The following is a 27,134-nucleotide window of genomic DNA, read 5'->3' on the forward strand; positions in this document are numbered from 1 at the left end:
ACAGAGAAATACATGACAGACTGCACTGGAAAGAAGGGTTATGCATTTTGTTTGGAGGGGTGTGAGGGGAAGAACTATACATATAACTTCAGAAGGCTGGTTATATGATGACTCAGGGAGAGAGGAATAATTTAAATTATGTACCACATAATCCAGAACCTCCAGGAAATGTTAAGGGCATTGGTCCTGACCATTAGGGCAGGTGGTGAAACTTTAAAAATCAATAAAAGTTTGGAATAAAAATAGCTCAATTGATGGAGACCATGTAACCATTGTTGTAAAAACAAATCCTTTCCAGTTCAATTTGAGACCTTTAGGAAAAGAAATTTGGTCCATTCTAATCTGGTCTGGACTACATGTGACTCCAGACCCTCAGCAATGTAGGTGCTTCTTAACTGCCCTCTAGGCAGTGAGGAATGAACAATAATGTCTACATTCATGGAAGAATAATAAGAACAAAATGACCTTGGAATGGAAAAATCAAGAACATAGAACAGTAGCTCCTGTAGGTAAGCGTACAAATTAAATTTGGGGCTTGTAAGAAAATGTATTGCAATAAATGTGAGCAATTTTAATTTTCATGCAGATTGTGGCACAAAATTCTTGACCACATGCTATGCAAGTTTCTTTAAAAATTTTCCTTGTCTGGGGAGCTGCATAGTACATCAGTGTCTTCTGTGATAACAATATAATCAAATCTTCAGAGTTCATGTTATCCACTTACTACAACTGAATTATAGGTAGCAGTACTGCAGCACCCTGAAGCAGATCAGAAAAGGTTCAATGTTCTGGTCAGTCCTACCATTAAACCCAGCTCAATAAAAGCTTCATTGTCCTAAATTCATTCATTTTTGGAATGAAATTTGTACCAAGAGCACATAAAATTGGGGAAAAATGTGTTTTTAAAAGAATTATTGATCTACATTACATTTTATTACTAATCAACAATGTCCAAAATACTTTCCCATTGTCAGTAAATAAGCTTATTAGAAAAGAGTCCTACACATTTTAAATCAGAGAGCTCATGATCCCAATCCCAATCACACACTTTACCATTCATATGATATGAATAATAGGACTTGCTGACCTCCGGCCAAAAGCTAACTTAGTCACTTCTTTAAAATAAAAAAAAAGAGCTTTGTTAAGATATCTAACACATCAGGATCATTTCTCAATCTCTAATGATTTTAGGATTCAGTCATTATTCTTTTCTTGCCCACCTCCTTCATGAATACATTTTTATGGCTTAATATATGAACAAGAACTTTCTATTCAGGAATGACCAGAAGGCAGGATCAGTGTTCCTGTGTAGAATGGTATATTGTTTAAGGATTAAGCAAACAACATTCATACACCAGCAGGTAATGGCAGATATTAGCTAGCATGCATAAATAAGATAATTAACTGCTTTAAAAAGGAAAGAAATGATTAGGATACTTTTAAACTGCTAACTGAATGTCTATTATGGTTTAAATGCTGTCGAGGACATGCACTGAAAATTGCACTCTTATTTTTTCTTCACAGAGCTAATTAAACAAAAGAAAATGTAAAACGTGGTATGAGATTCTAATCCAAATGATTTACCTCTGGCAGGTCCAATCTGGTTAATCATTGCATATCTAACAACCTCCTCACTCTCATCATAAAGCACAAAAATACGATCAACATTCAGTTGTTGACTGGCTGGAATGCTCCTAGGTGCATGTTTACAGTCATAGTAGGTAATGTTCTGCCTCAATTGATATCGAAGTGTCTGTGTCTCACCACTCCTGGTTTCAACAGAATACTCTCTGTTGGTTGCAGAGGTAATTGCTGCAAAGGGGAAGTTTAAAAGTAACATTAGTATTAGTATCTGTGCTACTTGCAGTGTTACGGAAACTTAAAAGTGAAACGTTGAGAATTTAAGTATGGTTCATACTTGTCAGCACATTGTGTATAAATGCTGTCAGACTTTATAAAGTCAGCTAATTTAGAACAGGATTGGTTATAGTCCATTACAAAGCTGTTCACCTGCCAAGAGAATATTAATCTAATTGTTTAGCAACTGCTTTCAGAAAAATGCAGGACATATGATTTGAAACGAAAAACTGAAATGTTTCATATTGCATAATTTTTATTGTGAAATAGAAGGGAAGAACCAACTTAAAGATGTTAACGTACCAGAACTGGAACGATGGTAGAGTTCATCATATGGCTGGATCTGGACTTTAGCGCCTTCGGCAATATCAGGCAATTCACCTTCAATTTCAGTGGCAACACTGAGATAATTCTGTGCATCAAGTCCCTGAGCTATTTGCATTATATTTAACTTCTCATTGCCAGGATAGAAGATGATATCAACATTGCGAATAAATTTAGCACCTGGAAAAAAATTTTACAATGCAAAGTATTTTTTGCAGAGACCTGCTTTTGCAAGATTGCAGTTGTTCCAGTTATCTCTTTTGTTACACCCCCACTAAAATCAATATTTCACATAATGGTAAAATTACTCCTCAGAAAAATGCTACCCCATCACCAAGGACCCTTTATTTACATAAACAGTTCTTAGTAAGTACTGCTTCACACAGAGGAAGGCACTGGTGCATCAGTATCTCTGATGTTCATTTTTTTTTATCTGTCAGCCAGGACTCCCCGATTGCACCAGAACAACCACCCCAATCGAGGAACTCATTCTATGTCTTCCAGCTGGCTGATCTTGTTATAATCACTACAGGTGGCATCTTATCACAGCAGAAAATCACACTGGAATCAACTCAAATCCTCACAGTGAATTTCAACTGACATCTAAATGAGGAGCAAAGGATCATGACCAATGCTCTTCTCCACAACCTATTCTGAGGTCACCTATAGCACTACCATTCGACTCTATCATATCATGACAGTTACAAAACCATCGAATGATATAAACTGTACAGGGTGATTTGTAGAGATATACAGAAAATTGTGAAAGAAACAAAATACTTGGGGGAAGAAAAACAAATATAGAAATTGTTGGAAAATCTCAGCTAGTCTGGCAGCATCAGTAGACAGGCAGCAGTGTTCACATTTTGCAGGCAGTGACCTTTCAGGATGCTTGAAATTTAAGCAAATGAATCCTCATCTTAAATTGGTTAGTCATCGTAGGATACAGAAAAGTAGGTTGACAATGAGTGGAATCTCTGCTTGAGCGATTGTCAACTAAGTCAACACTGACTAGGAGCCTGACTTTACGTGAATGGATTTTGAATGGGGCAAATTTGGGTACCAGATATTAGAGGAGAAGCATTTTAGTTCTCACCATTAGTGTCTTTGTCTTTTGAGCCATAAGAAAGTTTCTAGCAAATGTGATTCATGCAAACACATGGTCAGAAGTCAGATGACACCAAGTTATAGTCCAACAGGTTTATTTGAAAAAGCTTGTGATTTCAAATAACCAAGCTGGACTATAACCTGGTGTCATCTGACTGCTGATGTAGCCTTAGTGATAATGGGAACTGCAGATGCTGGAGAATCCAAGATAATAAAATGTGAGGCTGGATGATCACAGCAGGCACAGCAGCATCTCAGGAGCATCCAGTCTAACAATGGCACCTCCATATCATGGAAAAACATAGGTAATAACTCACAATTGGTGTGAGATTCACAAATTTATTTTAATACAGTTTAAAATTGAGAGACTGGCTTCAAGCATTCCATTCAACAATGGCTATCACACAACATAGCACAATGTTAATTTAGGTTCAAGCTTTGATTAGTGACTTCAAATTAGGTATTTTGTAAACTGAAGCATAGATCTTTGCAACCATTTTGAAAGAACACCAAAAGACTTTATGCTCATCTGCATGACAGTTTACAGCTGTTCCATCATTAGGAGTTGGGGTCAGGAATTGACAATTTGTCACTTATCAATGCCCTTAATTACTCAGGATTTTGGAAATATGTCAAATTTCAATTAATGTTATATAATGTAGATGTACTTACCTGCAATGCTGAAACCATTTTTGAAGCCTGGTTGCTCCACAGCAAACAACCATCCAAAAAGATCTCCAATTATAGAAAGCGACTGCATTGCCCAACCTACCACCTCAGGAATTTGGCTAATAGCTGTAAAGGCTCTCCCATCATTTACAACTACATATGCATGCAGGTCAGCATTCCGAAACTCCACAGGCATTTGATTGGCTCCAACTATTAATTTTCCATTTACTTTTCCATTTACACGCTGGGTAACACCTACAGAGAAATTAATCAAGCCATTATTGTGTGAATGTGCAAGCGCAATTGTAGGCACACAGACAGTTTCAAAGCACAGAGCTAGATGTTAGTTAAGCTAGGAACGTTATTTCTTATCTACCTTCTGGTAGACATTCCCTTCCATTGCCGTAGTAACCAGAATGGCAATGACAGCAGAATCCAGTTGAGTAATCAGCACAATAAGCCTGCTGGGAACACTGTCCCTGGTTTCTTTCACAGGTTTCCCTTGTGCCTGTACTGTACGTGAAAACTGGAAGACAAGGAATGTTTTAGTTACGGTACCCAACATTTTTCCAGATTACAACAAAGACAATAGCAGTTCATAACTTCTATCACCCATGAGCCAGCAACAACATTGAATATAGCCAACATTGTTTGCTTTGACAAAATATATGTCTCATTAGGACCCAAAACTAAGGGGAAAGTAAGCTATTCAATCCCTATCCACCACATCAACAAATACAGGCTTCACTTGTACAATAATTTTATTTATACTTACTTTGGTTTCCAATAATTATGCCACTTGATGCCTAGACATAAAAATGTCAAAGTATACAGGGATGTGCACTAGCATTTATTTTTGCCACACAGTACATTGCACTTGCTCATCAATTGTAAATGTGTTTTTTTTTGAAATGGTAAACTCTAATTCTGTTGACTATTATAGATTAGAGTAGTGCAGGACAATTTCAAAGTGAGATTTTTAACTGTTACATTTTAATCAAATAGTACAAACTTATCAGAAATGAACTTTCCATGTTACTTACCACCAGTACCTAGTTCCTGATCTTCTTCTACACTGACAACATGTCTATCATGTGTAACAGGTAATGGATTTCTTGGTAAAGATTCAACCTCTGAGTATCTTGATGCTGAAATAACCTCAGGTTGCCTCTCTGGAAATGGCAGACCCCCAGTCTCAGGGTATGATGATACGATGCCTGCCTCGGGGTAGCCTTCAGGATAGGATGGTATTATGCCTCCATCTGGATATGGTGGGTTCTCTGCAATCCCAGGAACTCCGTCCACAGCCTCTGTGGGTATGGAGGGGGTGTATTCGTTGTCTTCATCATCATCATCATAGTATTGTTTGTAATCTTCATTGTCAGTGTATTCAGATTCCAATATGTTAGGCACAATTGGGCCACTTAAAGTGCTATCCAATGTAACAGAGTCCTCTCTTGAAGGTGTCCCTTCCACATTTGCTGGAATTACGTTGTTAAATGAGGAAGTTCCACCGATATGAAAAACCCAAACTCCTCGAGTCCCTGAATTCCCCATCCTACAGTGATCATAAAATAATGTGATTAGGCTTAATTTAATGTTAATTTTCTAGACAGCATTTATAGGCTTTAGTGACGAGCGTTTCAAGCAGACTTCCAGTAAATGTCAGCCTAAATTTCACTTTGTCACTCAAAATAATTCCAGCTACAACTTAGTGAATATTAAGCCTAGCACAAATTATCAAATGTACAAAACCTACAAAACTGGGTCTTTGCTATTTTACTTAGTAGCAGTTTATTCGCCGAGGATTCAAAATTCAGTTCTTAAATATATACAAAAGTTTACAATATATTGTGTCAGAATGTGAGCAGCTAAGCATTCAACTTCACTTATGCAATATTCATTTATAATTTATCACGTAATTAAAACAAACTGCATTTATGTAGAGCCTTTAAACCCATAAAATGTCCTAGGATTAGAATGGACAAGAGCTAATTGCAATGTGAAGAAGTTGATATTAGAATAGATGTCTCAAGATTTGGTCAAAGTGGATTAATTTAAAAGGAGGAGCAAGTTGCAGAAGCAAGGTGAGTAAAAGGGCAGCGTTCTACATGACAATGAAAACGATCTATAAACGAAAAGTACTCACTGATATAGGTTTTTCACGGATTGTTCATTGCTGGTAACACTGTAATAAGGACCCTCACTTCTCCACAGTATGAACCCAGTTTCCCCTCTGCTGAAGCCCACCCGAGCAGGCAGCTCTATCTGAACATTGTAGGACTCTTTAGGGCGGGTCCCAAAGAACTGCAACCCATCTTCCGGGTAGAGGAATATTGCATAGGTGTTTGACTCATCAAAAGCCAATAGTGCTTGAAAGGTGTTGAACTAAAGAAAGAAAAATATGAATAAATTCCATTTCGTCAGACAATTTCTTCAACTGTGATGATCTATTTAATCCTACAGAAAAATGTTTAGAAGGGTGGAATAAAAAGCAAAGTACTGCAGATGGAAATTCTGAAATACTGTCTTGACAGGCACTGTAAGACCAGAGTTTCAAGCACTTTGTTTTTGATTTTGAGAAATCACGTGAATATCATAGGATCAACATTATTTCCAAAATAACTTTCTTGCTGACGAATGATTGGTCAATTAGTGATGGAAACATTGTGCATCTGGTTTTGATAAACTCAGATCAATTTGAGCGGGCAACCAAGAACTAAACTAGGTCTCAAGAATCATAATAAATACACCCATCAATTATTTAGATTTAGGGTGGATTCCTTTCAACCATGGCCCACTATTAACATTGAAACGGATCCTACTGGAATGGCACGGTGGCTCAGTGGTTAGCACTGCTGCCTCACACTACCAGGGACCGGGTTTGATTCTACCTTCAGGCAACTGTCTGTGTGGAGTTTGTGCATTGTCCTTGCATCTGTGTGGGTTTCCTCCCATAGTCTAAAGGTGTGCAAGCTAGGTAGATTGGCCATGCCAAATTGCCTGTAGTGTTCAGGGATGTGTAGATTAAGTGGGTTATTGGGGGATGGGTTTGGTTGGGATGCTCCAAGGATCTGTGTAGACTTGTTAGGCCAAATGGCCTGCTTCCACACTGTAGGGATTCTATGATTCTTCTGTGACTATTTTAGTAAGAGTGGTTTGCATTGTGAATATATAGGAATGCCAGTGTAATGGTAACATTAATTGACTAGAAATATACAGGTCTGGGCTATTGATCTGAATAGTCCAAATCCCACCATGAGAGTTGGTGGAATTTAAATTCAAAGATTAAATTGGGAGCAGGAGGCCTGAGCAGTAATGATTATCAGATTGCAATAACTTATCTCATTCATTAATGCCCTTCAAAGCAAGGAACATGCCCCGATTTTTATACTGAGGAGTGACTCAGGAGCAGCACCAAGCATGCTTAGAAATTCAGAGCCAACCTTTAACACAGAACTACGTTCATACTAAACAACAGCAGCCGGTTATCGACAGAGTTAAAAGATTGCACGGCCAAAGGATCAGATCATTGCTTCGCAATTCAGTCACATCCATACATCAATACACTGGACAATTAAACAACTAAATGGAGGAGAAGGATGCACAAACATCCCCAACTACATGAGAAGCCCTACATATCTACACAGAAGATAAGGCTGTATTGATTACAAGCAACTTTAGCCAGAAGTGTTGAGTGGGTGATCCACCTTGGCCTCATCTCTAGCACCATACCTGCCAGTCTTCAACCAACTCAATTCATTAATGTGGTATAAGAAACAGCTGTTACACCACAAATATGAACAATGGTCAACATCCCAGCCACGGGACTGAATTCATATTCAAGAAATAGATGCAACCCTACAACATTAATATCTATACAGCATTGTGGAAAGTTAATCAAGTATGCTCAAATCCAATCCTAGTAATGACCACCTCATCAATCTACCTCAACCATTCGCAAAGTGACAAGAAAGTGACATTGTCAATGTTTTCGCCATCAGCTCTTATTCAGCAACAACTTGATCATACAATTGGGTTCTGCCAGGGCTACTCTGGATCAGACCTTGAGCCAAACTTGGGCAAAAAAGATGGATTCCAGAGGTGAGATGTTAGCAACTGCCCATGACATGAAGGCAGCATTTGACAAAAGGTGGTATCAAGGGGCACTCAAAATATTGAAGCTCCTGGGATTTGAGGTATGGGTGGGTGCAAGTGAGGAGGGATGGGCAAAATATTCCACTACTTTGAGACAAACCTAGCACAAGGCAAGATGGTTGTCTCAGTCATGGCCCCAAAACACTAGGATTCCTTCAAGGAATGCTCTAGGCTCAACTATCTTCAGCTGCTTCATCTATCACCTCCCCTCCATCAAAAAAGGTCACAAAAGTATTTCCTGTGATTTCACTATGTTCAGAACCATTCACAACTCAGCAGATAATAAAGCAATTCTTTTCTGTGTGCTCAAAGATAGTAAGAACTGTTGATGCTGGAGTCAGAAATAACACAGTAGGCCAGGCAGCATCAGAGGAGCAAGAAAGCTGACATTTCAAGTTGGGACCTTTCTTCAGAAATGGTACTGACCCGAAATGTCAGCTTTCTTGCTCCTCTGGTGCTGTCTGGCTTGCTGTGTTCCTCCAGCTCCACACATCTTTTTTCCCACATGCAGCAAGACGTGGACAACAGTAGACTTGGTCTGATAAGTGGCCAGTAATACTCATACCACTCAACTGCTGCACAATGACCATATCCAATGTCGATACCAATATTAAATCCGTTGCCATCAACATCCTGTTATTTATCAGTCATCAGAAACTTGCCTGGATGAGCATATAAAAACAGTTGCAATAATAGCTGGGCACAACCTGTGAAATCTGTGGTAAATAATTCATCTCATGTCTCCACAAAGCCTATCCAAATAGGAAGTGCAGGTTAGGAACATGATGAAAAACTTTTCACTTCCTGGTTCAGTGTCGTTCCAACAAAAATCAGAAAGCTTGAAGTCAGCTGGGACAAGGCAGCCTGTCTGATCTGCATCCTATTGACTACTTTCAGCATTCATTCTCCACCACCACAAGATCTCCTCTTAGTTACGCCTGAATCTGACTAGGAACTACACTGCCATTCCTTCTAACCTTGCTTAATTAAAAAAACCCCTGGAAATCCATCCCAAACAGCACTGGGGTGTAACTGACCCCCTGGTTCTACAGCAGTCCTGAAAGGGGTTTACTATCAGCTGGTCAAGGGCAATTAAGGATGGCAGCAACAGTGGTCAAACCGTTGATCCACACAGGCCTGAAAAACAAACTAAACGTTCGGGAGAAACTCAATAGGTCTGGCAGCATCTGTGGAAAGGCAAACAAAGTTAACACAGCATCATATCAGACTCATCTTCAAACAAAGATATTCTTCATTAGAATCAATAAAATGCATCCTGGTTTATTTCAACCAAACTTCTTGGTAACTGCGGTGTTACCAAGTTGAGCAGTATGGTCTCAAATTCCCGCTCTATAAGTTAATCATGGAAAAGCAATGTTGTTTTAGGAGTGTTCCTGGTTTGAACTAGCAAGATTTGAGGAAAGCTTTCACAGGCCGGGCCCATACACAATAAATTGTTGGTACCTCAGCACCCTCATAAATGTTTGTCGGTCGGTGTTTTGCAGTTTCTTACCCTGCCAGAGGAGGCAACCGAGCGCGACACTTCCTCATAAGGCGCCACGTTCTCCCAAGTGGCGATGAAAGCGTTGGTCGGAGTGAATGAGCTTTGAGGGAAACTTTTCCTGATCTCCCGGCCGGCTCGGTCAAGGATATCCGAGGAATGGTCTTGTCTGTAATAAATTCGCCCTCGGTCATTGCTAGTGTCGATATCTGACAAGTAAGGTGCTATCACCGGGAAATCGGTGGGGAATCCGTCATCCACATATTGAGTCTCTCGGGGCAAATCCTTAGTGGAGATGATCCCATTCGTTCCCACCTGAAGAATGAAGAGTTCAAACCATTTACCCGGAACACAGTGCAACGCCCTGCCCAGTCTTTGTTCCCAAACTTAATGGCTCCGATAAAATTCGTCTGAAAATGCTTTTGACTCGACTTAGAAATTATTGCTCTGAACTGTTTATTTGCAGACATGTCCAAATGTCTCTACACAAAATAAATCAACATACTGCCTCAATACAAATAACATTTCAGATCAGATCGGATTTAATTTCAGTTTGTCCTGCCTTAGCCTGGGAATGAACGTCCCATATTGCAGTCCAATTAGTTTCTCGAACTATCTCCTTTTCTAAATGATTGCGGGGCTCTGTGTAAACCGGCTTGTCACAACTGAACGGGGCTCGAATCGGAGAAGCGGTAACGGAAAAGTTGAGAGATAATATGCCAACCAGGACAATGGGGCAGGAGGGGCTCTGGCTACAATTGCCAGTAAAAGTGAACTACATGGAACTGCAGTTCTGCTTACCAGCACACACACACACAAGCAGTAAATAGATTTGAAGATACAACTTACGTAGAGTTGACTGAACTGTGTGTCATAGAAGACAAACGGTCTTTTGAGTTGTACAACTTGTGAGGTTTCATCATCGCCTTGCTGCAGGGTCAGGTCCTGTGCGCGTGGACCAAACGGGAAAAGCTCCTCTCTCTCAATTGCAGAAACCAAGCTGAGAAACCAGTGCAGTTTGAGAAGGGAAGTGAAGCCCTTTCCCTGCATTCTGGAAGCGAGTAAATGGGTTCCAAAGGGGAGGAGAAGCGGCTCTCTCTCTCTGATCTCCTGGTTTTATAGCTGGCTTTATGTTTAACCCCAAGAACAGCCAATAGCCCCCGGGAGAGGGCTGAGCTACCCAACGCCGGCACTCATTGGTTTATGCCGAAACTGATCGACAAGTCTAGCAGCACTCATCCACATCTGGTTCCCATTAAACCGGTTCTTTCCCCGACTTTCTCATAGTACTCATTCGTTCAAGTAGACAGGCGGGACCTAAAGAAAGCGCCGAGAAGACAAACCACTGCTGGAAGTGTTTGAAAGCGTCGGCGCGTATCCATTGGAAAAGCTCCGGGATATGTCCGCTTCTAGTTTTGAGTGCGGGCCACTCGAAACAAGAAGCATTCTCGTGTTGTTTGACACGTAGAAATGAAGGCACAAAAAAAGCAGACTTTTCCCAAAGACGATCAACCCGAATTCTGAGGTGATAGAAACCTGGGAATCAGGCACCCACCTCAAACTGATTACAAACCGTTTCAATAGCACCGCACAAAATAGTCAAATGATAACATTGCTCTGAAAAAACCCCAGAGAGCAACGGGATCTGTGATTTCTAATGACTCATCTCTGTTACAGTATACTCTCCACGTCGGAACATCTGTATGGTTGGGGAAGGGGTGGGGGGGGGGGCAGGAAGAAGATTCTCTCTCTTTCCCAAACAGCCTATTACAAATCCCAGCAGTACCCCGTTGGATTTCAAAGGCTCTCTGTCAGAAATCAGCTAAATTGCAGTTTGACGCTGATGGAACGCCACACACCCTTTTCCTATCAGCTACTCCCTGCTGACACTGATAAAGGGGATAACGTGTTCTTGCGCAGTTTGAGCTGGGACGATATCCCGCTAAATTTCCTGCAACCCGAGCTTCGTGCTATTCTATGTTTAGATGCTGAACCAGATACTGCGCCATTGCATTTCAATATATATCAAATTTATTCTTAGGTATTAGTAAAGCTGTGCAAAGGGAAGACCGATGATGTGATAATGGGAACTGCAGATGCTGGAGAATCCAAGATAATAAAATGTGAGGCTGGATGAACACAGCAGGCCCAGCAGCATCTCAGGAGCACAAAAGCTGACGTTTCGGGCCTAAACCCTTCATCAGAGAGGAACCCATTTACCAAGACAAAAAGAAAACCCCAGAGGGATGCTGGAAATCCGAAACAAACGCAGAGAAGGTGGGCAGGAGATCTGAGGAAGAGTCAAAGCGGGCCCAAAATGTTAAGTCTGTTTCTCTCTTCACAGATGCTGCCAGACGTTTACTAAAGAAGCTGGTCCAGAAAGAATGTAAACTTATCGAGGAGAAACGATTCCCGTCATTAGCGGGCTTACACCAATTAGGAGGCTCACCACCAGAAACTGTCTACAATTCTAGATCAGACGGCTGGGCTGCAACTGTATTTTACGTGGAATTTTGAAGTGAAGGGATATGGTGGAGGAAATGTCGGTGAACATCTAGTTATTTTACCGTAAATAGCGAAACATCAAGAAACTTTGTGCAGATAATGATCAGCAAATCAAAAGCACCATCACAGGCTGTCTGGGCGTAGGAGGCGGCCATTCAGCCCTCTGTGCAGCAGCTGACCGTTTGAAAGTGCGAATTAAACACTCCTCTTTGCGCTTCCCCTCAACAAAATGAATCCTGTTAGATCATGAGGGAGATTTAAAAGGCTCTCCCGCCTTTTCTTTGCTGTTTTTATGTTGACGGTTGTCGTTTTGTTTGGAAACTGCAGCCGTTTAATTTTCTGTCGTGCCTCGCTGCAGGAACAGCAGCAAAAGGAAGCGATTTTCACTTTTTACAGCCACCTCGGGATTTCAAAGCGACCCGCGGGGAACCCTCGGCACGTCCTGAACACAGCGACGGGAGGAAAGCTTGCTCGTGTCACTGAGTGCGGTTTGGGCCCTTCTTCAGCCAATGAGCAGGAATCGAGCTAAATAAGGGAAAAAAAATCCCTTTAACCTCAGCCCATTGTTTTCACAGACGGTTTTGTTTGAAATGGGATATAATGCTTGCGGACGGAAAGAAACTTGACTGAAACGTAAACCGGATTAAGGATTTTTGTTTGTTGTAGCGAATGTACTCCATTTTAACTGCTGACTATGCGAAGTTTACCAGGATATGATGGTCCTGACGGTTCCACAACTGAGGTGCTGCTGAATTGCAATTATATACAGGGTTTTTAGTTCGTTCTTGGGAGGTGGGCGTCGCTGGCTATGCCCAGCCCATCTTTTGGTTCTGAGACACATGGCGTATTTGCGAAGCGAATGAAGACATATTCACGAATGTTTCGGTAATCGTATTCCTGATCCGTCTCTCGCAGGCGAGAAACTTGCAGTCTTTCATCAGAACGAAGAGACGACCAAGCTGAAATAATTAACTCGGTTTCTGTTGCTATTTCAGATTTCCATCATCTGCCGTGCCTTGCCTTTGATTTGAAGTCGTTTCTTACTTGAGTTGTCTTTTAATGCTGTACACTAGTTACTATAAACACGGACGTACAGGATATACGAGACTTGCAGTGAATATGACACGGAAGATCACACCGTCCTAACCATTTGGAACTTTAAATTTATGATAACTATGTCCTCTTAAGTCTGATTATCCTCAAAATTGGACCAAAATAAAGTCATTTTGTCACTGCTATTGCACTAGATCGTTCAACCCATCATTAAAACACAGCAGAGATTGAGAGGATTGACTTTCTCTTATCAGTGTATCGAAAGGATACGGAAAAGATAGTCTTTGTTCCGAATGCGATTGGACTGGATGTGACTCTCAGTATTTTGTCTGGCAATGATCAAAGAAGAATTCATATGACAGTGCGGGCAGTCAGAATCCATTCATGTGTTATTCCGAAAGTAAGTCCCAGATAAGATCTGGCTGATTTGGAAGAGGCTTCAGGCACTAATCAAAGGATGTCACCGCTCTTTTTCGGGGAAGAGATTGGTCTTCCGATACTCTGACCCAAATAGGGGTCCTCTTAGACAATTCGGCAGGAGGAGACTGGCAGTCCTAATCTCCACGTTCTTCAAAACAAAAACACAAGTTACTCCTCAACAAAGTTATCGAGGTCATGACAATTTTGTTTCCTTCCTCGTCTTTGCTTTTTCTAGTCTCCCATTGTGTTCAAGCTTTGTACAACCGATATAGGAAATGTCGCTGGACATTCTGCTCTGCAATGCTGCTCTCCCCACGTTCATCCACTCGCCATTAGAAGAACACAATTAAAACTTGTTCTTAAGGCATGCTGATGAGTACGGAGATGTTGTGAAAAGATCTGCCCTAAGGGGATAATGTGGGGAAAGGGGAAAAAAACATAAAAAGAGGGACAATGTCTCAGATAGCTCATGTTCAGGTCATGATGGATGCTTGAGGAACAACTATAATTTGACCAGGCATTAAAGTTTAGGGCTGATAATTGAATTCAGAGGCTTTAATTCTGAGTCATTTCTTGGTGATGGTTCTAGAGATTCAATATTTACTCCTTGTTGCATTACCATCTCTCTTTGCCTTTCCTTGAGTGTTGAATTTTAATTTTTAGACAAGTTTGGACAGACAAATCTGGCATCTTACCAGTAATCCAAAAAAAACTTTCAAGGGTGCGTTTGGCAGTATGATTTTCCCAACCCAACACACCCAACCTTGCATTTGGATTCCAGGTTTCCCAATTGCCCAGGAGTGTGATGCTAACCTCCTTCAGTTTATCCCAGCTCCAGTATTTAAAGACAGCTGCACAATTGAAACTGCATCCAGGAATCCTGACACAGCCAGGAGCTTCATGGAGGGATATTTAACCCAAAAAGGCAGCACTATATTTCTTCAATACTTGGACGTCCTGCTGCAGTTTGTTCATGAGTACAGTGAGACTCTGTTCCCCATGAGGCAGAAAGAAGTCAACTTCAGAAGACAAACGTACATGACTGGACATTGCTGAAGAGGTCAAGGGTAGTGCCTCACTCAGGTACGGTGCCACAAGAGATTCAATGATATGCCCAGGATTGGAAAGGTGAGTGAAATAGTACATTCAAATACAAACACCCTGACTCTGCCTTCACCAGCTTTATCCTGAGTTTCACTCTCAGAGCAACAATGCATGCAATATACCACTCCCTCTCCTGAGGTCTACCCTCTCAAATCCCCAAGCCAAAACCACTAGCATTCTTTTTCTATCATATAGCAATGTCACATTCAACCTTCAATACCCTTCCATAAATGATGCCCTTCCAACCTCTTCAAACATCATGCAGTTCACATTCACAGATCTGGTCTTTCTTTTCTTTGGACAAAAGTGCAGAATACCATAGAGAGGCCTGGTGCAGGATATAGCCTTCCAGACACTTCCACGTTGACAGTTGAGGAGGTGATGCTAGATATAAACTAGGTGTCTGCCTGTCTGATCATCGGTGATAGAGACATTAACTAGCCAAGCTACAGAGTGGCCACATTGCACAGCATACAAGCACAACATTCACTCCTCTAGACTTGACCATAAGCCAATAAAATATGATGCTTTGCACAATGATGTCACAGAATTCTTTCATCTAGTATAGCTCAAACTCATATTCCATTTCTCATAGATCCTTGAGCAGATGATGCCAGAGAAGGAAGACCCCTAGAGAAAGGAAACATCATCACACAGCTCTATCTATCAGTGTATGCCATGGTGGGTTTGAACAGACAAGTTAGATGGTCAGATTTAGTAAAACATACAACACAAATGAGCAGAAACAGTGGCAAGTCCCCAGTGGACAGTGCAGAACACGCCAAGATCTGTTCAGCTTGGTGTAAATGCTGAGCCTTATTGATTGTTAGTGAATAGGATTATATTTGAGCAATAGTAAATACTGAAATTCTCTCAGTTTTTTTCCCAGAAGGAATGCAAATCATTGGAGACACACAGAGATCCGAGTGGACACCATCTGTAGCTTGGAGAGCTATGTTGCTTCAGGCCTACTTACCAATATTATGGCCATGGAAAGAAAGTGATGATGGATGTTCCATGTACAATGATGCAGGAAGCCAAGTACGTTTTGGCTTTCAATGAGCTGCACAGTTAGACCACCAACTTAACCAGGACTGAAGAAAGTGACACCATGTACATTCAGTGTCTCACTGAACTGCAGTAAAAGTGATTTCCAACTCTTGCCTAAGGAGAAATGTGGTGAACCACACAAGGAAGGATGGTGAAACTGAGGTAGGCACAGTGCTCAAAACACTTCTACTTTACCTCAATGCCCCTATTTAGAGATCCACATCCCAATGACTTTATTTGATCCTGTATAGTTTGCAGTTTTTGGCAGGACCTTCATGGGCACCAAATCTCAGAAGATGTGAGCAAAAACATTTAAGCAAAAGAAGGAAACAAGTCACCAAAAGGTATTTCCATCCCTACCCCTATCTGCTTTCAGTAGGGTCTGCTCACTCCGTGTCTCGCTTATTAGCTCCCTACTCCCCACCAACCTTTCCACCACACCTATCACCTTTCCCTGCAACCATAGGACATGCTACACCTGCCCCTACACCTCACCTCCATCCAAGGCCCCAAAACCATCATTCCAAATTCAACAGAGACGCACCTATACGTCTAACCTGGTCTATTATATTTGTTGCAGATAAATCGGAGAAACTAAGTGCAGATTTTGTGACTGATTCACAGAGCATCTGTGCTCTGTGTGCTCCAGTCAACACCACCTTCTGATTGCCACACATTTCAACTCCTCTCCCCATTCCCTTGGCTATAAGCCCATCCCATACCTCCACCAATGACAAAACAAGATCACATGTACACTGGAAGAACAACACCTTATATTCGGCCTTGGGAGCTTACAGCCCAAAAGCCTGAATGTAGAGTTCACCAGCTTCAAAACCTCCCACCCCTAACCCAATCCCATGTCCAACCCTCCCTCTCATCCCCACCTCCTTGAACTGACAACTTGTCCATCTGCCTGCTTGTCCATCTGCTCCACCTTTCCCACTGACCAAATCTCTACAGCCTGTATCCACCTATCACTGTCCTAGCTGCTTTTACCCAGCCCTGACAACCACCCCTCCCCATTTATTTTAGCTCCCTTCTGCTCCAGTCCTCATGAAGGGTCCAGACCCAAAACATTGACTTTGCTGCTTCTCTGATGCTTTCTGACCTGCTGTGCTCCTCCAGCTCCACATTTTATCAACTCCGACTTGTAGCATCTGCAGCCCTGACTAATATCTCCAAGTCACTGCCCCCTAGGTCTATGGAAGTCACCTAAGCCTCGCAGCATGTAGTAGCCACATTAGTCACAAGGAAAAAAAATAGATGTTATCTTGGGTATTTAACAGTGTTACATTGTCACATTTCTGTTTAATGTTTACTGTAAACAGTATTTGAAAGCTTCATTTCCTTCCTCCACATTTCACACCTGCCATCTGCCAAAGAGACTTCAGTCTTGTGAAGAATGGTGTGACAAGGATAAAGCATAAATATAGTAATGTAGGAGACAGAGAAAATAATTTTGTCCTTTGAGTTTACTCCACTACTTGAACTGAATTGAATTGAATTATATTTATTATCATGTGTACTCAAATGTATACAATGAAAAGTTTGCAGTCACCGCGTCAGTATTCACGATTTGGTTGTGGTCTCAACTGCATTCTCCCATCAGTCAGAGGGATGGATTGCCGGTTCTTTGGGGCTGCTTTGTTCTGGGGAGCTGGAGAACACAGAATTTGTGTGCAGGATAGCAGCTGTGTCTCAGATCGACATCCCAAATATTGTCAGCAGTTATATGGGCTGCCACAGTGCATCAGACTCCTCCTTCCTGTTCCATTTCGCCTTTTGTCCCTCATCCTCTGAAAGTGTAGACTGCTCATCACTTTCCTTCAGCTAGTTCTCTAGTATAGAACATAAGAACAGTACAGGACCTTTGGCCCACAATGTTGTGCCAAACTTTTACCCTAAACCTAAGGTCTATCTAACCTCCACCCCTACCTTATACTATCATCCATACGCCTATCTAATAACCGCTTAAATGCCCCTAATGAGGCCGAATCCACTACCCACTCCGGCAATGCATTCCACACCCTGACCACTCTGAGTAAAGAATCTACATCTGATGTCTCCCCGATATCTACCTCCACTCACTTTAAAACTATGCCCCCTTATAATAGCTACCTCCACCCTAGGAAAAGGTCTCTGGCTGTCTACTCGATCTATACCTCTGATCATTTTGTACACCTCTATAAAGTCAAAATTGCAGAGTAACTTTGTACATAGTGCAGCTCACCACTACTAGTTCTACTAAAAGGTAATCAAGCTGAAATATTAATTCTGTTTTTATCCTCACAGACACTGCTTGCCTATAGGAACATTGTAATATGGGAAGAGGAATAGACCATTTGTTCCCTTGAACCTCTTCTACTATTCAAGGAGAGCATTGTTGATCTGTGATCAAGCTCTATAACTTTGTCCCATATTTCTACATACCTCCAGATAATGAAAGACTTTTCCACATTGCAGAGTAGATGCAAGAGTTGTAGCTTAGCTAGGGTCATAACTGGTTTTGGAGTACAAGTTTTCAGGACTGTTGCTAACATGTTGTGAAACCCTATAGCCTGTGCACTGTACAAAGTCTTCAGCTTTTTTGTTAATTATCATTTGAAGTGAACCAGATACGTTGATTGATTGATCTGTGATGCTAGGTTCCACAGGAGGACACAGTGAAAAATTATCCACTCAGCACTCCTGGCTGAAGATGGTGAAAATGCTTCAGGTGTGCCTTTTGTACTGATATGCTGTACTCCCCTGTCATTGAGCATGGGGGTATTTGTGGGGCTTCCTCCTCCAGTAAACTGTTTAACTGGCCTGTCTGTGTGTTCCCAATGGGGTATAGGATGTTAGCTTTAAAACTGGCCATCATAATGCAACCACACATACACAGATGCATTTGCAATGTAACTGTTCTTACACAGTCATCTGCACTGGACCCTTCACTCATTTTGGAAAGATATTAAGTTGCAGAAATTGGATTAGGAAGCTGCAAATGTACAAAGATGGTTACCATGATTGGATAAATGATCTCCCCTGGCAATTCAATTGTTTTGTCAACTGTGATATAATCCAACTTGAAAGCAAAAATATTAATTTGGAGTAAAGTTCTAAAATGTTTGATGCATAAAATCTGATGTTGCTGCTAGATCTCTTACTCCAAGGTTTTCATATAAAGCCCCACAGTTTTTTGACTTCCCATTCTTTTCTGTGCCACATGCAGGAACATAAATCAGCAATTCTTCCATTGTCTGAGCAAGCTTAAAGCAGCCCTGCATTTCTGCACATATGCAATCATTGCTCCACCTAGCAGTGGCATTGCCCATAAACACAGCCTTCATGATCTACCACCATTGAGAACTGGATGTGGTAGCTCTGCTGAACATAGTTCTAATCTGTTGGTTGTGGGATCGTTTAATCTGTCTATTTTATACTGCTTTGCATGCATATAATCCTCTGTTGTAGCTTCACAAGTTGACACCTCACTTTTAAGTCTGACTGGTGCTATCCCTCCTGCACTCTTCATTGAACCAGGATTGAACACCTAGCTTAATGGTAACAGTAGAGTAGGGATATTTTGGATTATGAAGTTACAGATTGTGGTTAAATACAATTCTGCTTTTGTTGATGGCCCACAGTACCTCGTGGATGCCCTGTCTTAAGTTGCTAAATCTGTTCAAAATTATTCCACCCAGCACACTGGTAGTGCCACATAATACAATGGAAGATGTCCTCACTGTGAAGACTGGACCTTGTTTCTACAAAGACTGTATAGTGGTCATTACGACCAGTGTCGTCACAGACAGGTGCATCTATTACAAGTAGATTTTTAAGGATGAAGACATGTACATTTTTTACTTTTCTTGGCTTCCTCACTAACTACTGCAGGTCAAGTCCAGTAGCTATTTCCTTTGCGACTTGTCAACTCAGTAGAGATACCAGGGAGCAGGAGATGGTGGGTGGTAATCAGCAGGAGGTTTCAGTTTCTGAGAATTCATGAGGTCTGAAATCAATGTCGAGGACTGAGAGCAACTCCTTCCTGACTGTATACCATTGCATTGCCACCCAGTGGGTCAGAGCTATCAGTGAGACAAGATATCCCAGGGGTGGTGATGATGGCATTTGGAACATTTTATGTAATGCTTCCTTGGCTACATCAGGCTCTTGCTTAAATTGTCAGTGGTACAGTTCTCTCAATTTTGACACAAATGACCTAGATGTTAGCAAAGTTAATATTAGAAGATTAACAGGACGAAGCATACCATTTAAATTTCCAGTGGCTTAGTTGAGGTCAAATAATCTGTTTGGTTTCATTCTTTCTCTCAAACTTTGAAGCTATTTAAGGCAGCTGAATGGTCTGCTAGATCATTTCAGAGGGTAAGTTAAGAGTCAACTGTATTGCTGAAGCTCTGGAGTCATATGGAGGTCAGACAAGGTGAGGATAGCAGATTTTACTTCCAGACAGATATTTGTGAACCAAGTAGGTTTTGATAACAATGATCCATAATTAGTATTAGACCAGCTGTTAACTCCACATTTATTAATTGAATTCAAATTTCACCATTAGCCATGGTGGGATTCAAAGCCATGTTTCCCAGGTCATTAACCTGGATCTCTGGGATATTTATCAAGCAACAATGTCACTACACCACCATCTCCCCTTTGTTGAGCCTTTAGAAAGATGTACAATCTATCCATTTTGGGTTTAAAGTGGACGGTCTCACATTTCCCTATGTGCAAAACCATTTGTCATAATTTTGCACAAATTGAAATTGGGACCTTTTGTGCTATAGGAAGTGGGAAAATCTGGCATCCTCTCATTGTATGGTTCAATTGAGATACTGTGCTTATTACTGAAACCATTCCTGGACCATTAGACATCTACTTGATTAAGGCAGAAGTCCCTTGCTCGATGAGCTTCAGAGTTAACATGAACGCACATGTGACTATACCATTGGTTCAAATAGGCCACACCCATGCCAATGGGTCATCATTGCCTTCTTTTTACAATTCCTGTGCTAACCAATCTGTTTTGCAAAGAACTGTATTTCCACCCAACCAATATAAATAACCAAAAAAAAGGGCATTCATGTTTTAAATTGTAACAAACAAGGTGCTTTCAGCATAGAACAAATATTATGTAACAAATAATAATCTGAAGGAGAGGCTGGATAGCCTGGGACTGGAATCTGAAGAAAAAGTACTCATAATAACTATCTCGAGCAACCAAGCTAAGCTTTATGAAATATTTTTACTATTTTACTACATATCACACTCTGGCAGGCATATAGCATTAAAAATTAGATTCCAATTTTCTGCTGGATTTCCAGCAGCATCCTTTCTTTCCTTCCATGCCAGATCACATCTTTGAATGTCCTTTGTGTATTCCTAGTCTGAGTATTTTAGAACCAAATTTTACCAGCAAGACTCTCATAGATAACTCCCTGTTTCTTGAATATCTGAAGGTACCACATTTTCTGTTTGAACAAGATCCAAATCACAAAATCATACAGCGTGGAAACAGATCCTTTTGTCCAAACAATCCATACTGACTATGTTCCCAAACTAAACTAGTTTCATCTGTTTGCACGTGGCCCACATCCCTGCAAAATTTTCCTATTCACGAACTTATCCAAATGTCCTTTAAACATCATGACTGTATCTGCATCCCTCACTTCCTCTGGCAGTTCATTCCACAAAAGAACCATTTTCTGCTTGTAACTTGTAATCATTTCAATCTCTTTCAAGAAAGGCATTGTTTTAAAAACGTTGCCCTTCATGTCCTTTTTATAATTTTACTCTCTCATTAAAAGTATTCCTCCTAGTTTTGAACTTCCCCACCTCAGAGAAAATACCGTTGCTCTTCACCCTGTCTGTGCCCCTCATGATTTTATAAACACCTGTAAGCCAAGCCCTCAACCTCCTATGCTGTAGTGAAAAAAGTCCCAGCCTATCCAGCCTCTCCTTACAACTCAAGCCCTCCATTTCTGACAACATCCTGGTAAATCTTTTCTGAGCCCTCTCCAGGTTAATAATATCCTTCCTATAACAGGGTGACCAGAACTATGCACAGTACTCCAGAAGTAGCCTCACCGATGTCCTGCACAAGTCAGCATGAGGTCCCAGCTCCTATACTCAAATGTGTGAGCAATGAAGGCAAGCACACTAAACACCTTCTTAAACATCTTCAGCAGTGGCTGCTTTGTTCTCACTATCTCTGACCATGTCAATCTGGCTTTTTAGAGATAAACAGCTTTCCTTTATCTATATGAAACTGTGAGGACTGCCATTGCTTTTCAGCAAGTTTTAGCCCGGCCTTCCCTGACAACCAGATCACATGTGTCTGTCTTTAGGCCAAGGTTTAGTATAAGCTCATCATCCCAATTTCCAGAATGTTCTGAGCATTTTAAATGATAGAAGGCATTTTAAAATATAACTGTTGTGCAAGATTCATAAATCCATAAAACCTTCAATTGTTTACATCACAGAGTGTCATTTGGTATGGATGGTTTGCGGTTGGGTGGAATGTTAACATTTTAAACATTTCTGTCGTGCACATAATTTGTGTATTTTAATCCCAAGATCACTATTGATATATGTAAGGGGTGTTTGCACTTGCCCCAATTAAAATAATTCTAGTAGCAAACTTTTAGTGAGTTATAAAATATAGAAGGCATTGGTAATCACATACCTGCCCTGTGTTTAAAGTGCAACATCTCATTCACTTGTCTCATACACAATATGACATGCAAAGTTGAGATACAGATAACGGAAAGACAACACAGTTGTAACTTGTAATCATTTCAATCTCTTTCAAGAAAGGCATTGTTTTAAATATTTTAAATTTGAAACGTACATCCAAAACAGAACGATTCTTGGAAAGCTCTGAGATTCTTGCAGTTAAGTTTCCAGAAGTCATAGAGTCTTACAGCACAGAAAGATTACCTTCAACCCATCATGTCTGCACCATACATCAAACATTTATCTTCCCTCATCCTATTTAGCAGCGCTTGGTCAGTAGCCTTCTATGACATGGTGCTTCGTGTGATCATCAAAATACTTCTTAAATAATATGATGGTTCTCTCTTCTACCATCTTAAGGCAATGAATTCCAGACACTCACAACTCTCCGAGTGAAAGAAACTCTTCCCTAAATCCCCTCAAAACCTTCTGCCTATTACCTTAAATCTATGACTCCTGGTTATTAGTCCCTCTACAAAGGGGAAACATTTCATTGAATCCCTCCAGTGCGGGAACACCCAGACCCATTCCCCTACATTTCCCATATCTAACCACCCAACATAAACACCCCTAAACACTATGGGCAATTTAACATGGCCAATTCACCAGTCACTGCAAGTATACATGCAGGTGCATCAGGTAATAAAGAAGGAAAATAGTATGTTGACCTTCATAGTGAGCGTATTTCAGTATAGGAGCAGGGATGTCATGCTACAGGGCCTTGGTGAGACCATACCTGGAATATTGTGTGCAGATTAGCCTCCCTATCTAAGGAAGGATATTCTGACTATAGGGGGAGTGCCACAAAGATTTACCAGACCGATTTGTAAAATGGCAGGACTGACATATGAGGAAAGTCTGAATCGGTTAAGTCTATATTCATTCAGAGGAATGTGGGGAGGATCCCGTGGACACCTACAAAATTCTAACTGGACTAAACAGGGTATATGCAGGAAGGATGTTCTTGATCACCAGGGAGTATAAAACTAATGAACACAGCCTAAGCGTAAGGGGTAAGTCATTTAAGACAGAGATGAGAGAAATACTTTTGTGTAGAGAGTGGTGAGCCTATGGAATTCATTGCCACTGAAAGCGGTAGAGACAAAATGTTGAATGTTTTCAAGAAGTAGTTAGATTTGGTTCTTAGGATGAGAGGGATCAAAGGGTATGGAGAGAAAGCAGGAACAGGATACTGAGTTAGATGATGAGTCATGTTCATATTTAATGACAGAGCAGCCTTGAAGGGCTGAATGGCCTATTCTGCTCGAACATTCTACGTTTACATTTAATTCTTTTCAATACTGCTACTGGACCAAGAAGAGCAGTTCATCACTTTGTCTGCTTTCCTCCCTGCCATGAGGCAACCCCCTGCCCTACTTCTTAATTCATGATTGGATCTGCTGGATTCAGAGGTCAGACCTTTTCAATCACTGACCACCTCCCACCCCCACACATGATCAGAATGCCTTTCCTCCACCTTACCCTGGAGTGCTCAGGAACCTGTAACCACATCCATTAAGAATAAAAGAAACATGCCCCTGTTGGAAATTAGGATCCCCTTTAAAATTGTTTTCTTTTAATATTCCATATTTAGTATTTCCCTTGTAGCCTGAGACCTCATTTAACTGTGTTAGAGCAATAACTAGTCCTTTTACAAGTGTAAACAAAAAAAGATTTGCTGCTTCTAAACAATCTCAATAAATGCCCAAAAATTGCTTACTATTGATTGACTGACTATATTAGGTAATTGTGTCAATGAACCCCCAAAATCAGCCCACCACCAAACACCCACATACTTGCTAAGATAACCAAGTGTGAAGCTGGATGAACAGAGCAGGCCAAGCAGCATCTCAGGAGCACAAAAGCTGATGTTTCAGGCCTAGACACTTCATCTCTCTGATGAAGGGTCTAGGCCCGAAACGTCAGCTTTTGTGCTCCTGAGATGCTGCTTGGCCTGCTGTGTTCATCCAGCTTCATACTTTGTTATCTTGGATTCTCCAGCATCTGCAGTTCCCAATATCTCTGACACACATACTTGCTGCCATTTTCCATCATTCTACTCACTCTCACTGCATCTGGCTTCTTGCCTGTACTGAGGTTTTCTCTGCCTCAGAAGGAGTCAGATATTACAATCAGGCTGGCTTTCAGTTAGGAAATACACACATTAAAGCAGCAGAGTGCAGGAAGTGCTGTAAATGGTTTTCCAGAGCATAATTCTTCCCACCTGGTTACAAAACCTGCCCTAGTCAAATTTAGGGCTTTTGTAATTTCTTGCTTTATTAATGAAGTTGCTGACACTCCAATTCAGCATGCATCCACATAAATATATCAGCACAATCCATCAAAAGCAGGGGAAGAGCTAGTGAGATTTTTTAGTCTTGAGTTGCTTCCCCCAAATGGAGAGCATAATTGGAACCATTTATGTTATTACCAGCTGTCCTATGTTAAAGCTCAATAAGAAGTTCTTTGAGAAGGTGACCAAACAGGGAGATGAGAGTAAACAGGTTGATGTGGTGTATATGGATTTCAGCAAGGCGTTCGATAAGGTTCCCCACAATAGCCAGTTGTACAAAATGTGGAGGAATGGAATTGTGGGAGATATAGCAGTTTGGATCAGAAATTGGCTTGCTGAAAGAAGACAGAGGGTGGTAGTTGATGGGAAATGTTCATCCTGGAGACCAGTTACTAGTGGTGTACCGCAAGGGTCGGTGTTGGGTCCACTGCTGTTTGTCATTTTTATAAATGACCTGGATGAGGGCGTAGAAGGATGGGTTAGTAAATTTGCAGATGACACTAAGGTTGGTGGAGTCGTGGATAGTGACGAAGGATGCTGTAGGTTGCAGAGAGACATAGATAAGCTGCAGAGCTGTTCTGAGAGGTGGCAAATGGAGTTTAATGCAGACAAGTGTGAGGTGTTGCACTTTGGTAGGAGTAACCAGAAGGCCAAGTACTGGGCTAATGGTCAGATTCTTAGTAGTGTAGATGAGCGGAGAGATCTCGGTATCCATGTACACAGATCCTTGAAAGTTGCCACCCAGGTTGACAGGGCTGTTAAGAAGGCATACAGTGTTTTAGCTTTTATTAATAGAGGGATCGAGTTCCGGAACCAAGAGGTTATGGTGAAGCTGTACAAAACTCTGGTGTGGCCGGACTTGGAGTATTGCGTACAGTTCTGGTCACCGCATTATAAGAAGGATGTGGAAGCTTTGGAAAGGGTGCAGAGGAGTTTTACTAGGATGTTGCCTGGTATGGAGGGAAGGTCTTACGAGGAAAGGCTGAGGGACTTGAGGCTGTTTTCATTGGAGAGAAGAAGGTTGAGAGGTGACTTAATAGAAACATATAAAATAATCAGAGGGTTAGATAGGGTGGATAGGGAGAGCCTTTTTCCTAGGATGGTGACGGCGAGCACGAGGGGGCATAGCTTTAAATTGAGGGGTGAAAGATATAGGACAGATGTCAGAGGTAGTTTCTTTACTCAGAGAGTAGTAAGGGAATGGAACGCTTTGCCTGCAACGGTAGTAGATTCGCCAACTTTAGGTACATTTAAGTTGTCGTTGGACGAGCATATGGACGTACATGGAATAGTGTAGGTTAGATGGGCTTGAGATCAGTATGACAGGTCGGCACAACATCGAGGGCCGAAGGGCCTGTACTGTGCTGTAATGTTCTATGTCCTATGTAAGTGCTACTGCTTTATTAATGTGCAAGTGGTATGATCTCCTCTCCAAAAAATGTTGAACGTCAATTCATAGAGCACTGTACATTCAAGTTTGAAGATTGCACTGAGTCAAGAGGTCTAGATAGAAGCAAAAATTTACAAACGAAGAAAGACAGACTAAGTGAGTTAACAAATCTATGGCAGATGGAATAAATATAGAGAGTTTGAAGTCATACAACATGGGTCTGAGAATGACAAATCAGATTTTTTAAAGGCTAGAGACAAAGAGTTACTGAGAAATGAAGAGCCTTGGGGTTCTTTGTACATACATAGCTGAAGACTGGCGCATGAGTCCCATAATAATAGACAAATCGAATCTGAAGAATATTGAAAGTGATTTGTTCACCACCCGAGATGAAACTCATTCATGATGCTGAATTCATGCCTGGGCATGAAACTCAAGATTTGTGTTTTAGAGGAAACACATTACGAATTCACCAAAAATTTTGACAACTCACATTATAAGGAACATCTGTACAAATGCTTTTGGAGAGAAGAGTCATGAACTAACTGTTTAAAATGTTGAAGGAATTATTCTATTGATGGAATCCAAAATAATGTTGTGTAATTTTAAATTCATTTTGGTTCAATTCCAAGTAAAATCAGAAAGCATTCTTTTACTCAAATTGTTGTGGAAATCTGCAGCTTGGTCCTCCAAAAGGCCTTGAATATCGGATTATTCAAAATATTCAAGACTGAGACTGATTGATTTTTTTCTTATCTAGGACTAGTAAGGGATATAGAGAAAAGGCAGGCTAATTGAATTGATGTACTGATTAATCATGACTTAACGGAATGGCAGAACAGGCCGAAGATTTTATAAACATACTCTTGTTGCTACCCTTCTCAAGGACTATACCTAATATTTGCATTATTTGGTAATTAAACATGGCACATTTGTTTAGAAAAAATGAACATTAAACTGTGGATACCTTG

At 41.0% G+C, this 27,134-nt stretch overlaps 1 protein-coding gene and 1 long non-coding RNA gene across 3 annotated transcripts in view; one reads left to right on the top strand and one right to left on the bottom strand.

The window, feature by feature from the left end:
* nid2a (nidogen 2a (osteonidogen)) overlaps window positions 1-11,284 on the bottom strand; it is a 102,981-nt gene extending 91,697 nt beyond the window's left edge. For both annotated transcript variants that reach the window (XM_048538334.2, XM_048538333.2), the window contains exons 1-8: window positions 10,466-11,284; window positions 9,629-9,931; window positions 6,107-6,345; window positions 5,001-5,515; window positions 4,334-4,483; window positions 3,961-4,212; window positions 2,161-2,361; window positions 1,585-1,812 (exon numbers count right to left, since the gene is read on the bottom strand). In XM_048538334.2, coding sequence (XP_048394291.2) covers window positions 1,585-1,812; window positions 2,161-2,361; window positions 3,961-4,212; window positions 4,334-4,483; window positions 5,001-5,515; window positions 6,107-6,345; window positions 9,629-9,931; window positions 10,466-10,666 — 2,089 coding nt within the window. In that variant the 5' untranslated portion in view covers window positions 10,667-11,284. The remainder of the gene's footprint in view (window positions 1-1,584; window positions 1,813-2,160; window positions 2,362-3,960; window positions 4,213-4,333; window positions 4,484-5,000; window positions 5,516-6,106; window positions 6,346-9,628; window positions 9,932-10,465) is intronic.
* Window positions 11,285-12,372: 1,088 nt separating this feature from the next.
* The window catches only part of LOC125455305 (uncharacterized), a 72,286-nt gene continuing 57,524 nt past the window's right edge, over window positions 12,373-27,134 (top strand). The window contains exons 1-2 of the long non-coding RNA XR_007248218.2: window positions 12,373-14,722; window positions 15,576-15,910. This is a non-coding gene — a long non-coding RNA (uncharacterized LOC125455305). The remainder of the gene's footprint in view (window positions 14,723-15,575; window positions 15,911-27,134) is intronic.

Source organism: Stegostoma tigrinum, chromosome 10 (genome assembly GCF_030684315.1).
Source record: "Stegostoma tigrinum isolate sSteTig4 chromosome 10, sSteTig4.hap1, whole genome shotgun sequence".
NCBI classification, from domain to species: Eukaryota; Metazoa; Chordata; class Chondrichthyes; order Orectolobiformes; family Stegostomatidae; genus Stegostoma; species Stegostoma tigrinum.